General features: G+C 37.4%; 1 protein-coding gene and 1 pseudogene across 1 annotated transcript; both read left to right on the top strand.

Moving 5' to 3' along the window:
• The first annotated feature begins 3,560 nt into the window (after positions 1-3,560).
• Positions 3,561-6,823, top strand: Rgs2 (regulator of G protein signaling 2). Its single transcript, XM_076831615.1, has 5 exons — positions 3,561-3,680; positions 4,758-4,859; positions 4,961-5,022; positions 5,543-5,709; positions 5,975-6,823. Exons 1-5 carry the CDS (start codon positions 3,571-3,573, stop codon positions 6,167-6,169), a joined length of 636 nt encoding a protein of 211 aa, XP_076687730.1. The 5' UTR covers positions 3,561-3,570; the 3' UTR covers positions 6,170-6,823.
• A 505-nt stretch (positions 6,824-7,328) lies between these two features.
• LOC143412126 (RUN and FYVE domain-containing protein 2-like) lies at positions 7,329-10,641 on the top strand (annotated as a pseudogene).
• Positions 10,642-14,578: the final 3,937 nt, after the last annotated feature.

Here is a 14,578-nt window from a genome sequence, read left to right as displayed (position 1 = left end):
TATGTTAGCAGTTTTTATTCAGAAAAAAAACTTCATTGTATTTTGGTTATTAGTTTCCAAAGAAAATCCTGATGTTTTCATGAAGAGGAACTATTAAATTCAAGCAGGCTCTGCCTGCCCTTGAAGCACAACATACTAAATACCATGAATGAAATTAAGGTAGAACTATGAGGTAATCTAACTGCAATTGCCATACAAGGACTGGTAAAATTATTAATTCCTCTATAATACACACTAAGGGTTAGTTTTAAACTCTAATTTATTCCTGACAAAAAATGTAATTTTCTTTTAGCTTCTAGGTATGGAAATTATATTCCAATAAATTAATTTTAATTTTCAAGTTATTACAGATAAGAAGTGGAGTACAGAACCTTGTGAAGTCATATGTTCATTCTGATAAAAATAATATTTCACCAACTACAGTTAAATAAGGAAGGGAAGGAAGTCAGTAAGTAGAGAAGAAGGGAGGGAAGAAGGAGTGAGACACATATCCTCAAATATGATCAACAGAAAAGGTACTAAAAGTTTTCATTTTTTCCAATTATTCATCACACACTTTGCTCCCTGGCATTTCCTTTTTTTTTTTTTTTTTCCTTTTTTAAAACTACCCACCTATTTAAGATTCACAAAAAAAGAAATCAACAGGTTTACAGCTCTTTTAAATTTAAGATCTAAGCTAATCTTATTAGCTGAAAAAAGTGAAGTATAATACTTAGAATGATCCTCTTGTATTTTTTTAAGCAGATATTTTTGTTCCTAAATTTCAGAAAATATGAGAGTATATATAAATAATTTTGTTCATAGTAATTACTAGAGAAGAGAGAAGTATGGCATGGAAGATGTTTACTCTTCATAATATCTCTTTGGTTTTGTTAGAAACTTGTTTTTATTTGTCTTCTCTAATTTAAACTTCTAAAAAAAATTTAAAAATGTACTACCCACCCTGAGAGCCTCTGCACTTACGTGTTCAGTCTCTCCAGTAGAGGGCATGGTAGATTCAACATGGAAAAAGTATTCGTTTATCAGACACTCTCCCATTGTGGTTTTGCTGTGCAACTTTTACAACCCACTGCCTTGTTTCTTCCTCCACCACAGAATGGAAAATATGTGTCATCTTAATGTGGAGCAATCCTATTTACCTAAAACCTAACTGCATCAAAAAAAATCCAAAGGGAAGTCATCAAAATTATAGCTTTCACTTTAAAAATGTCAGCCTGTCTTTAAAAAGACATGGCAACTTTTTAAGAAAAAGGCTTCTCTTAACAACAGGTATTGCCTTAACTCTTAAAATTACCCTTACAATAAATATTTTAAACTGATTTATGTTCAGATTTATCAATCAACCATACAATTTTTAGAAAAAAATAATTTCTGCCTTTTAATATGAGTTTTCAGTCTGAAAAGGTTTATGAAAAAGTAAATACTAGTCAATGCTCTGGCTCATTCCTATAATCCCAGATACTGGGGTAGATGAGGCAGGAGGATCAAAAGTTCAAGGTCAGCCTAGGCAACTTAGTGAGACCCTGTATTAAATTAAAGGCAAAAAGTGGACTGAGGTTATAGTTCAGTGGTAGAGCATTTGCCTAGCATGTGCATTGCCCTGGGTTCAAATCCCAAGCTCAGTGGTAGAGCACCCCTGGGTTTAATTCCCAGTACTGGGGCTGGGGGAACGCTTAGATATTAAACAAAACCATCAAGGATAGTCAACATTTAAATCACTTGTTTACATGAACACCTGTATATTCACCTTTGTCAATATAGAGGGATGACTGAACTTCTCTAATTTGGAGATCTCTGAAGAATTTAACTGTTAATTTTTGCTTATTTTCCTTAATCATTTATTATCCAGACACCATTTATAAATATACATCATGAACTTGATATTTTATAAATCTGCAACATTATTTTGATACTTATATAATAAGTATTGAATCATCAGAAAGTGAAAATAGATGTAGGAACATTATTTAAAATTATTTTAGAACGAAGACCATATGCTTAAGAAAAATTACCTTCTTATAGTCTTACAAACATGCTTTCAGATATTTATTACTGAAATCTAAATGATTTTCCTTTCTACAATAAAGTATATAACTGTTCTAATAAATGCAGATTTTGCTAAGTCAAACTTGCAGCTCCAACTACTGGCAGCTCAATATATGAATATGTTGGCTGGTTCCAATTTTCAAAAATATGTCTCCAATTTTCTCTTAACAGGTCTACTGCAAAGTAGGGAGAATATCTTCAGCCTAATCAATGCTTTGCTGTTAATCTTACTGTCTATTTAGAGGCTTGATAGGAAACCCACCTGAATATTCCATCTTATAGTTCTGGTAATATTATCTAAAATGGAATCATTTTTTAGTTAAGGCAATCTATTTGTCCTTAAAGCCTGCAGTAAAGAGAGATGGTTTTTGAAAATGAAGCTTCTTCAATCAAACCCTACCTCCCTGCCCACTTCCCCCACGTTCCCCTCCCCCACCACAGACACCCTTTTTGTCCATTGAATGTTCTGGTAAATTCTAAGCCAACCAAGAATGATTCATGAGGAAATCCTGATTCCTTGCACTCTTAAAATAGAAAGATTCCGGTGCGTTATCAAATTCTTTGTTTTCCTCTTTATCTCTCACCATAAAAGATTTGTGATTTGTGTTAGCAGGAGACACTGTGGAGGACTCCAGAGCAGCAGCCCTGCAACTTCACAGGTTTCAGCCACGTGTCTAGTGGTGATCAAAAATGCAAAACCAATTAAAGCCCTGTCTTCTGGCAGTCACTTTCACCTGTTTCGTCTCTGAATAATAATCATTCCCAAAAGTGTTCTAAGATGCCTAGGCAAGTTGCAAAGCAGGTCACAGCACCTGTCCTGAGCAGTCATCCTTTCAGGTTTCTCTGGTTAGGTTTCCTTCCCCCAATTAAGTGGAGTACCTGGGAGGGACTGGAAGGGTTTCTCTGCAGCCTCAGTCTACAGACCAGGTGGCCTCGGGTGAATCTTTAAAGCATGACTGTAAACCAGAAAGGAGGCGCAGAGAGAAAGAGCACAAGAAAACACAAAAGGAAAAGCCTAGTCTTAATTTGAAATAAGGCCACTGAACTCTGTCTAGCAGCAAACGGATTTCCCTGCTGGGGAATCGGCACTCCCAGGCAGCAGCAAGCAAGAGGGATACGGGAGAGCGAGCGCCCAGGCCTGGCCGGCAGCCAACCTCGGCCGCAGCGCAGCCCTCCAATCCCGCCCGGCCGCCGCGCCTTGGCAAAGGTCACGGCGACGGCTCGCACTGAACGGTCTCTTTCTGCTCCCACATGGGTCCCTCTAGCCGCAGCTTCTCGGCCGGAGTGCGCACGAAGCCGGGGCCGCCTACGTCAGCAGCGCCCTCGCTCAGAGACCCTTCCGCAGCGTCCGTGACCGCCGCAGGCCGCGTTGACCCCGCCCCAAGCCCGCCTGCGTTGGCCAATCCTCGCTCAATGGAGGCGGGGCCGGCGCCGCGAGGCCCCGCCCCTGCGCCGCATCCTCTTTTAAATGCAGTTCTGCGCTCCTCACAGAGAACAGCTGCGGTTCCTGCGGGAAAAAAGATAATGCAAAGTGCCATGTTCTTGGCTGTCCAGCACGACTGCGTACCCATGGACAAGAACGCAGGCAGTGGTCCCAAGAACGAGGAGAAGCGGGAAAAGATGAAACGGACCCTGTGAGTATGGCTTTCTTGTCTCTCCTGCGACCTCCAGTCCAGCTCCTTCTTACAAGCGTTTGCTGCAGACGCGGTATCTTTGGTTTCGACTTTAGCAAACTGTAGCCTGAGCCGCTGCAGAAAAAATAAATAAATATATGGGGGGAAAGTTAATTTGCACAGTAATTGTAAAATCTGTGTTGTATGTACTTGTTTTTGTGCGCCAAGGACACAAAAACAAGTACACAGTTTAAGAACTGAGGAAAAATCTCTGTATAAGAGCGGTGGTAGATGCGCTAAGATACTGCAGATGGGCTTTTGTTCTGCCTTTAAAATGACATCAGAATACTGCGGCTGAAGCGGGTATACAGGATCCCACCAGCATTCTTAAGGTTGCATTTTAAGTTCTCATGAGCTTACATCGTTTTTGATGATATGTTTTGACTGGTTCTGAGTACAATGGTTTTAGTTTTTTTTTTTTTTTTTTTTTTTTTTTTTTTTTTTAATGATAAAGCAGATAGTACCCAGTCACGACTGTAGAACAAATAATTGTTCTGCAGTATCCGCTTAAAAGGAGCATTGTAGGTGGGGAAGGAGGAGAGCCAGAGGGATCAATCACACACACACACACACACACCTCATTGTACACAGTCTCTAGTGTGGTCCAGAACCTCCTGCTCTAGGGGTAGAAGAAGGAGCATCAGCCAAGTCAAGGTCGTTTTACTGCTGTCCTTTACATTAAGTGCCAAATGTCTCAGAATTGTAATTAACCTTACAGAGAAACTGCCTTTTGTGGGTCAGAAACAGCATCTGTCTTTTGAACTGTAGGAACCAAATTTATCAAAATATCTTAGTGATTTCAGGCAGTTTTCCCCTTAGTTGTAAAACTAGTTAGATGAATGGATGAAATTGTGTTCATCACATAAGGTGCTGGGTTTAAATGTTAAGGGAATAAGATTGTCACTTGAGTTCTTGTTTTGTCTTATTTGGTGTGTCTGTAGCTACTGGGTGACTTTATTTGGTAAAAATGACTTCAATTGAAATAGCATATTGAATCAATTGCCTCTTAGTGAATTTAATCTTTTTTTTTTTTTTTAGTTTGAAAGATTGGAAGACCCGTTTGAGCTATTTCTTGCACAATTCTTCTACTCCTGGGAAGCCCAAAACCAGCAAGAAAAGCAAACAGCAAACTTTCATCAAGTAAGTCAGAATCCTGTACTTGCAAGCATGAATAGCAAGTTATTAAACTTGAAAGAGGAACTCTGATATGCATAAGCTAATATGTGGAACTTCTCTTTCAGGCCTTCTCCTGAGGAAGCACTGCTGTGGTCAGAGGCATTTGATGAACTGCTAGCTAGTAAATGTAAGTTAAACTCTTGAATTTGATCCATTGCAAAAATCACAAGAGTCTAGGAAGGATATATCCATACCACAAATGAGCAGCTTGTAGGAGAGCTTACAATTACTAGCATAAAGTGTATTTTTCTCTCCTTTATTTTTCAGTATTTAGTCATGGAAATGTATGTGGTATGCACTCCAGGTGGGGAAGAAAAGTTAGCCTAAATATTAAAACGAACAGTGCTCATAGTTAGGGTTGAGTCAGCTTTTCCATTGCATACAATGTTTTCAAGAGCCCGAGTTCTAGAGAATTTATATATCTCCTCTAGATATTTATTTTGCATTTATAGCAAATCTATTTTTGTAGCAGAGCACCAACTTAAGCATTTTACCTACTGGTATCTTGGTCTTTAAAAAGCTTAATTAAGGATTACAGACTTGAGTGAAATCTAGAAAATTGCCACATCTAATACTAGAAAAGCATAAGGAATTATCTGGTCACTCAATTCTTTACACTCTGCAATCTTACTTTCTCTCCTCTTCAGATGGTCTTGCTGCATTCAGGGCTTTTTTAAAATCTGAGTTCTGTGAAGAAAATATTGAATTCTGGTTGGCCTGTGAAGACTTCAAAAAAACAAAATCACCCCAAAAACTGTCCTCAAAAGCAAGGAAAATATATACTGATTTCATAGAAAAGGAAGCTCCAAAAGAGGTAAGAAAACAGTTCTTTATTTCAGCATAATTTGGATGTTCTTAGCACCAAAGTGAAACAAATTGAATTGAAAGCATCAAATCAGAGGCAAGTGGGAAGAGCAGTATCAAGGCCTCCCTCCTCACTAGCCTAAATTTCAGTTAAGTCTCTCCAGTCTTGGCCAAAGCTAATCACACATTACATTTTTTTGTTTTCAAATATTAAAGTTCATTCACTAAGACTGAATACCAAATAAAACAATTTTTTTGTTGTTGTTTTATTTCAGATAAACATAGACTTCCAAACCAAGACTCTAATCGCCCAAAATATACAAGAGGCAACAAGTGGCTGCTTTACTACTGCCCAGAAAAGAGTATATAGCCTGATGGAGAACAACTCTTACCCGCGTTTCTTGGAGTCAGAATTCTACCAGGACTTGTGCAAAAGGTCACAGATCACCACAGATCCCCATACTACATGAGATGGAAAAAAGAACCCCAGAATGGAGGACATTTCTTTCTTTTTCCTAAGGGAAAAGGCTGTGATCTACTAAAGACTGACCTTGAATTCAGCCTGGGTGTTCAGGAAACATCACCCAGAACTATTGATTCAAAGTTAGGTAGTGAGTCAGGAAGCCAGTAACCTAGGAGAAGCATGTGTCAGAAGGGCTTCCCTTCTTGAAGAATGTGGGGGTGTCTCACTGGAAAAGCCAGAGCGAGATGAAAGACACCGTGTAATACTATTGTTCCAAAACCATTGAAAATCAATAGGTCTGGGATTATGTGGCCTTAGCTAGCTGGCTGTACATCTTTCCCTAAATCAGTCCATGTTACCACATAGTGGTTTTAGTTTTAGTTTTAGTTTTTAAGTACTAAGTAACATTAAAATGTTTACTATGTGCAAGGGTATTGAAGTTCTTATGACTTATAGATCATCAGTACTGTTGTCTCATGTATCGCTGAAACTGAAAAGGTCTGTTTGAATTGTAAACCGGTGTGTGAAATTGAATGCGTGCTTTGTGTGGGAAACTCAGTGTCCGTTACGAGTGCCAAAAACTGTCTTGAAGGCAGCTAAACTTTGAAGTGGTCTTTGAATACTTTTAATAAATTTTATTTTGATAAATAATGTTATTGAACACTTGGAGTCCAGATGTGATCTGATTTTATTTGACTTTGATAACTGAAATTATGGCAGATACAAGCAAAACCATCCAAAAAAGGACTAGCTAAAATGAGCTGTAAAATATGAAAACAAGCTCCAAAATTAGTCACATAACTGTTTTTCTAATAGATGAATGTAAGCCTACTTTTTTTTTTTATTCTTTCCCTTGGTTCTAAGCTCCCCTGTAGGTACTAGCATAAGTTTCCAAGACTCATATTTGAAAACTGTTTTTCCCTGATGGGTCAATACACAATCAGAGTTTTCCTGAGTCTCTTTCCTTTATTTGCTTTAAAAAAAAAAAAAATCTGATTATGTAACTTTAGTTAATGATGAAGGCAAAAGAAAGGCACTTTTGTTTCTTACCCTTAATCCAGGAATGTGCTTTTTCCTAGTTGAGGAATCTGTTATTTTTCTAACTGCTAAGGTAAAAAAAAAGAATACCCTTTCCTTCAGCAGGCTGCTTTTCATTCTCCTTGGTTATGGTTTTAATAAACGAGAGGGAGGCAGCCTTCATCTTGGAGTTGGAAGATCTGAGCCAAAGTACTGACTTCCCGTAGCTTTGTGACCTTAAGATCCTAAGACCTTTGCTGGCTCCCCACATGACACCTCCCTGGTATCTGTGAAGTAGTAAGGGACTTTAGAAATTGTAAAGCACTAAAAAGTGCATTTATTTTGATTTGCCAAAAGAAAATTGGCTTCCAGTAGTTTAAATACTGTTTCCACTGTGACTGCACTAATTTTCACCTTAACCAGAGTTTCTGACAACAACATGCACAGGCTCCATGACAGACTGCCCTGTCCACTCCTGTATCATCAGCAGCCAGAATGACACATAGTAGATGCTTCATAAACATTTGTGGAATAAATGAATTCTGAAGGGTCATGGAAACAGTGCTAATTTTTTTTTAGAATAAATAAAATGGGTCTGCATAATTCTTATAAAGATTTGGGCCAACAGAGGAACCTAGGAGTCATGTCAATATACTTTGCCACCAAGTGCTATTTATTGTACCTTGTCTCTCTGTCCAGCTTATTCTCTGCTACCACCCTGATCAAAGATGCTGTCATCTGATGACTAGATGACTGCAGTTGTCTCAATTGACCTCCCCCTGCTCATCCTCCCCACCTTATATGTTCCCTGCTTTTTAACTCTAGGGATCCTTCCAAGATACAACCCTGAGCTTTTCTTCTGTTGCTTGTAAACCTTTGACCAGCCTCCCAAACATGAGGATAAAGGCAGTATCACTAATATGGCCTAACACCTGCAGGGCTTAACTTCTTCCATTCTCAGCTGTGCCACATGTCCCCTGGCTCTTTCTAGTAGCCTCATTGGCCTACTTTCATTCCCTTGAAGATGCCAGGCCCACTGGGCTCAAAGGGTCTTTGCACCTAATAGTTCCTTTGTACAGGATACAATTTTAGCTTCTATTCATCACCCAACTATCCTTGCAGTTTCCACTGCCCAGGGAAGCCTGCCCTGACCTCCTTACCTAGGTCAGATCCTCTTTTAGATGTTCTCACAGCATGATTACATTTAGAGCACTTAATGGAGTCATAAGTTCTAATTAATTTGTATGATTATTTGAAAATTCTGTCTTTGACTAGATTGTGGATGCCACAATTGAGAACCCTGTGCTTTTTTTCTGCTCACAGCTAAATCCTAACACCTAGCTCAGTGCCTGGTATACAATAGGGGGCACATAAATAATTTTCAAGTGAATGAATAAATATTAAAAGATCTTTTAAGCAAATGTTGGTGAAATAGAAAATATCTAAGAATTCAAGGAGAAATTAGGACCTGATTTGGTGGTTGGTTTTGTTTAAAAGATGGGGTCTCTCCCTGTTGCCCAGGCTGACCCCCAACTCCAGTGATCCTCCTGCTTTAGCTTCTTTAGTTGTTGGTACTACAGGCACATGGTACTGCACCCAATTTTTAAGGATATGATTTTAAAAGCCTCACTGGCTCAAAGTTCCGAAAATATCTGCAGAACTTTTTCTTTTGGCAAAATAAATAAATACTTCTTACTGGGCATGTTGTTTATGACTTTAATAGAAGGAAAAGCCAAATCATAGTAACAAAAAACAAGAGTTTTGACTTTTAGGGCTGCTGAAAGTACAGGTTTTATTCAGGTGGTATTTTTTAATGTCTTCCAGTGTGGAACAAACTGAAATAGATTTAAGATTAAAGACCGCATGTCTCTACAAATACTACTTAATGTTCCAGTTTCTCAGAGTTCTTATGCTTGGGATCCACAGTCTCTTCATTTTGATAATATTTCACTGTTTTATATATTTTAAGCCCAAGGGTGTGTCTAAGTATAGTAATTTCATATAGTCACATCAGGAAAAATAACAGAAAATTGTGTGCTATCTGTCATCTGAGCACTGGAGGTGATAAATGAGTTTCAATGAAATTACTTAAAGTGATCACCCAAATTTTCACAGGAAAGAGGTCTTTGCTAGTTTTGCTAGAGGTATTTTGTTGATTAACCACAACAAAATTTCTCTGTCAGGAGATAAGTCATGAATGAAAGTGAATTGTGCATTTCAACAGCAGAGTCTATAAGGCACCTCCTCTGTGCCAGGCCTTCTGCTCTTTGCAACTTTGTTTTTCTATGTTAGCCCCAAATTGCAGCTAAAGGAATTAGCCTGACTTTAGAGAGAGTGTTGCCACTAGTAAATGGTGAATTTTGACATGCGCAGAGATTTCCTCGGGTCTGACTCAGATGCCTTTTGACAACTCCAACTCCCTTCTCTCTTTCTCTAAGAAGAACTCAACAGACATCTGAATACTACTATAAACAACCTTCTGGCAAAAGTAGGTGCGTTAGAAAAATCCAACTTTGCAAGTTGGTGCTTGCAGTTGCAAACAAACAAACCGAAAAAAAAAAAAAAATCATTCCTTTCCAGAAAAAAAAAAAAAAGATGAGTTAAAGAGAAGAGCTTCTACATGTTGAAATCCAATCAAAAGAATCCTAAGCAAGACAGAAGTGCAGGAGAGCAAGCACCAAGTAAAACAAGAAAGCATTTAAAGGAGGAAACACAGTTGTGAATGGGTGTTGAAAAAGAACTGGATACCCACATCAGCCTGAGACAGGAGATGTAATTGGCTGGGAAAGAACTGGAGAAGGATGTCTGTGCGAAGCAGGATGCTGGGGCATCTCTGCGGCAGCAGCTGGATTGTCTCAGGACTCTCAAGCATGAACTTCCTTTTAAGCTGCAGAGTTCAGACTTAAGAATAAAACAGAAAAGTGAACTAAACAGACACTTGGAAAAGAAGACTAATCAGAAGGCTGCTACCATTAAACATCTGGAACAAAGATTGCACCAGGCTGATCAAGGCTGCCAGAAAGCTGAACTCTTCTTGGACTCTTCACACAGACAAGATCAACAGTCTGCAGCTGGAAGCAGAGATGACCATCGGGCAGCAGCGGCAGCTCCAATTAGACCTAAAACAGGAGAGAAGTTTACAAAACCACAGGAGCATTCCAGGGAAGGGTTCTCAGAGCCAAAACCCAAGGATGGGCAGTTCGAAATTCAAGAGGAAAAGGTTAAACTAAAAAGAGCCAATGGAAGAAAAGAGGCTGCAGCCTCTCCCTATAGATAAACAGTATCAGTCACTGTTCTCTGAAAAGCCACAGGTATGTTAGCACAAAGAATGTTCCGCAGAGAAACCTTCTGTGATACCTCCTCAACAAAAGACCAGCCTCTTCTTTCAAATATCAAGCCCGAGCAAGTTACAGTCCCCATCACAAGGGGCTAATGAAGCAATATTCTACCAGTTCATCTTAATACTGAAGGAAAAGACCTGGACCAAAACATTCTTGCAGGGCCATTCTCTACCTTGTTGGATGTCAGAATCTCCAAAAGCATAGTCCTTAGAGTCAAGTGAAGAATTGAGAGAAATGATTGATGTATACCAGGTCCAAGAAGAAAAGGCAGTCATTGGGTATGCCAGAAATTGTGCTCATTTTCCCTAGTGACTGTACAAATAAGTTATTCAGTTGCACCTTTCTTTTTTAAGTCCTAAACACACTCACACACACCTTGGGAAATTTTCCCCCTATGGATATGGTTGCAGAAACTTGAGGGAGAGAAAGGGGAGAATTTTCCAAAATTAAAGAAGAAAACAAACCCTGATACAAGAAGCTCAAGGAACACCAAGCAGAATAAATACTGCAAAACTGAATATCAGCTTCAGGCTGCTGAAAAGCTAACAACAGAGGAAATCTAGAAAATACCCCGAGGGAAAAAAATACCTTACTGTACTAGAAGCTATCATAAGAACTAGAATAAAGGGGCTAGGGATGTGGTTCAAGTGGTAGCGTGCTTGCCTAGTATGCATGAGGCACTGGGTTCGATTCTCAGCACCACATAAAAATAAAATAAAGATATTGTGTCCTCCTAAAACTAAAGAATAAATGTTTTTTAAAAAAATAAAGAATTCGGGCTGGGGATGTGGCTCAAGCGGTAGCGCACTCGCCTGGCATGGGTGCAGCCCTGGTTCGATCCTCAGCACCACATACAAACAAAGATGTTGTGTCTGCCGAAAACTAAATAAAAATAAAAAATAAAAAATTCTCTCTCTCTCTCTTTTAAAAAAATAAAAAATAAAAAAAATAAAGAACTAGAGTAAACTTTTGGTCAGAAACCATGCAAAAAAAAAAGAAAGATAAAATGTTAAAAAATTTTTTAATTCATTCATTTAGCAATCTCAATATCCAGGAAAATTCTTCAAACATGAAAGCAAAACAAAAACCTTCTCAGACATAAAAACAACGGAGGAAATTTATTGCCAACAGACCTACTGGACATGGGATGTTAAAACAAGTTCTTCACAAAAATGGACAATGATATAGGTCGAAAGCTCAGATTTCAGGAAAGAAGACTGTAGCAGAAGGAATCCATGAAAATAAAGTAATATTATTTAGTGTTCTTTCTCCTAGATCAGTTATGATAGCTGCTTGTTTAAAGTAATAATAAAAGTAATAACATATTGAGGAATTATAGCATACAGATAAATAAAAGAAATGACAACAGTATCATAAGGAACAGAAAGGACGAATTGGGAAAACTCTTAAGTTTCCTATACTATGAAGTAAGTGGAGCAGTGTTATTAGAGGACAGGCTTAGATTTGTTGTAAGTGCATGTCTCAAGTTTGAGGGAAACCATTTAAAGATTTTCAAAAAGAATATAATTGATATGCTAAAGAGGGAGATGAAATAGAATAATATAGAATTCTCAGTGGAACCCACAGAAAAGAGAAAGAAAAGGAAAGCTTTCAAAATAACAAGTGTCTTGAATATAAAATAATTATAAATGTGAAAATAGGAATTGAATCATATCATTAACTATTCAAATGTAAATGTTCTAAATATACCAAGGGTAGATTTAAAAAAACAGGATCCAACTAAGTATATGTTGTCTACAAGAAACACACTTCATATACAAGTAAAAGAAGAAAAATCTGAAATCAATGACCACAGATTCCATTTTAAGAAAGAATGGAAAATTTGACTAGAAATAAGAAAGGAAATAATAAAGATCAAAGGAGAAATCAATGAAGCAGAAAACAGAAAAGCAATAGAGAAAATTCAATGGAACAAATAGCTATTTCCTCTGAGAAGATCAATAAACTTGATAAGACTTTAAGTTAGCTGCTTGGGGGCGGGGGCGGGGGAATCACCAATTACATCAAAATGAGGCTGATGACATAGCCACAGTGCCTATAGATGTGAAAATGATAGGAAACATGAACAGCCCTATGCCAATTTCAACAATTTACATGAAATACATTTATTTCTTCAAAGTCACAAATTATCACAGTTCATGCAAAAAGAAAAGGATAATCTGAACTCTTTATATCTACTGTCTACTAAGAAATTGAATTCATAAGTAAAATAATTTCCATGAAGAAAAGCATAGGTCCATACAGGCCACTACCAAACTGTATCAAACCCCCTAGAAGAAATAATACCAATAGATCTGAAAAAGTTTATTTTTCAAACACAGATAATACCAGCAGCACTCTGACACCAAAACCAGAAAAAAGATCCTATTTTTTTTTAAATAGAGACAAACCTTATTCATGAAGAGGAAACATTCCTTTTTTTTTTACATATTTTTTAATTAGGACATTATAATTGTACATAGTGATGGGATTCATTGTTACCTATTCATACATGCACACAATGGAATGATTTAATTTAACCAATATTATTCCCTAGTATTTCCCCTTTCTCCTCCTCCCTCCCCTTTCCTCTACTCTGTTGATCAAAGAGGGAACATTTCTAAACAATATCTTAGCAATCAAACCCATCAACATGTTAAAGATTTAATTCATCTTGACCAATTTGGATTTGACCCAGTAATATAAGGTTTACTTAGCTTTTTAGTCAGCCAATATAGTTCCCCATGTGAAAAATTAAAAATAGAAAATCCATGTGATCATCTTCACAAAGTATCCATAAAATCCAATACCCATTGATAATCAAAGGACTCAACTAGAATAAAAAGGAAGTTACCCAACCAGATAATACATACTTTCAAAAAAGTGACAGCTAACAACATACTTAATGCTTACAGACTGAACAACTTCCCCTGAGATCAGGAACAGACATGGAAGCCCATTTTCATTTCTGAGGAGGTTCAAGTCTGTCAACACAGGTAAGAAAAAGAAATAAAAAGAATCCAGATTAGAAAGGAAGAGGTAAATCTGTTTCTCTGCATCTGATATGATCTTGTATAAATAAAATCTCAAGGAATACACACAAGAAACTAGAATTAAGAAGTCAGTATAATAAGTTTTCAGACTACAGCATCAATACATACAACTTAATTTTACTTACACATATTAGTAACATGCAATGAGAAATTGGAATAAATATAAGATAGCAACATAAAATATGAAATACTTAGGAATAGTATTTGGAAGAACTATTTTCTGAAAACTTCTGCTCAGAGAAATTAGAAGAGACTTAGATAAATGGAGAAATAACCCGCTGGTTGGAAAATTCAATGTTATTATATCAATTCTCCCAAATTGAGCTCTCAAATCAGTACAATCTCAATTTCAGACAGGATTTTTGTGGAAATTGACTAGTATATTCTAAATTCTATGGCATTACAGAGAACCTAGAACAGCCAGTACAGCCTCAGAAAGAAGAGCAAAGTTGGGAAGCTACGTTATTTCAAGGGTTACAGGAAGGCAACAGTCAATAAGATAATATGCTGTGGGCATGAAGATAGACAAACGAGCCCTGGAAATGCAGATAATTATTGGCATTAAGATAGATAGTGTAGAAATAAACCCATCCATCAAAAAACAGCCATGAGAGGCTGGGGTTGTGTGGCTCAGTGGTAGAGGGCTCACTTAGTATGCATGAGGCACTGGGTTCGCTCCTCAGCACCATATAAAAATGAAATAAAGATACTGTGTGCCCACCTTCAACTAAAAACTAAAGATTTAAAAAAAAAAACAACAACAACCATGTTTTGATACAGAAAAAAGCAATTCATCTTAAAAAGTATAGACTTTTCAACAAATGGTGCTGCAACTATTGGATATTCTTTCTTCCCTAAATTAGCATTGCTCAGCACATCTTACCATAGGCAAAAGTTGATTTAAAGTGGATCATAGACCTACCAACATGTAAGTTTAAAAAAATTCTAGGATAAAACCTTTTATGCAAGTTTTTCATAGATACATATAAATTTTATGAAGTGTTT

This window comes from Callospermophilus lateralis, chromosome 13, assembly GCF_048772815.1.
Source record: "Callospermophilus lateralis isolate mCalLat2 chromosome 13, mCalLat2.hap1, whole genome shotgun sequence".
Classification (NCBI taxonomy): domain Eukaryota; kingdom Metazoa; phylum Chordata; class Mammalia; order Rodentia; family Sciuridae; genus Callospermophilus; species Callospermophilus lateralis.
Note: the sequence above shows the minus strand (reverse complement) of the source record. Positions and strands in the feature narration are given on the sequence as shown.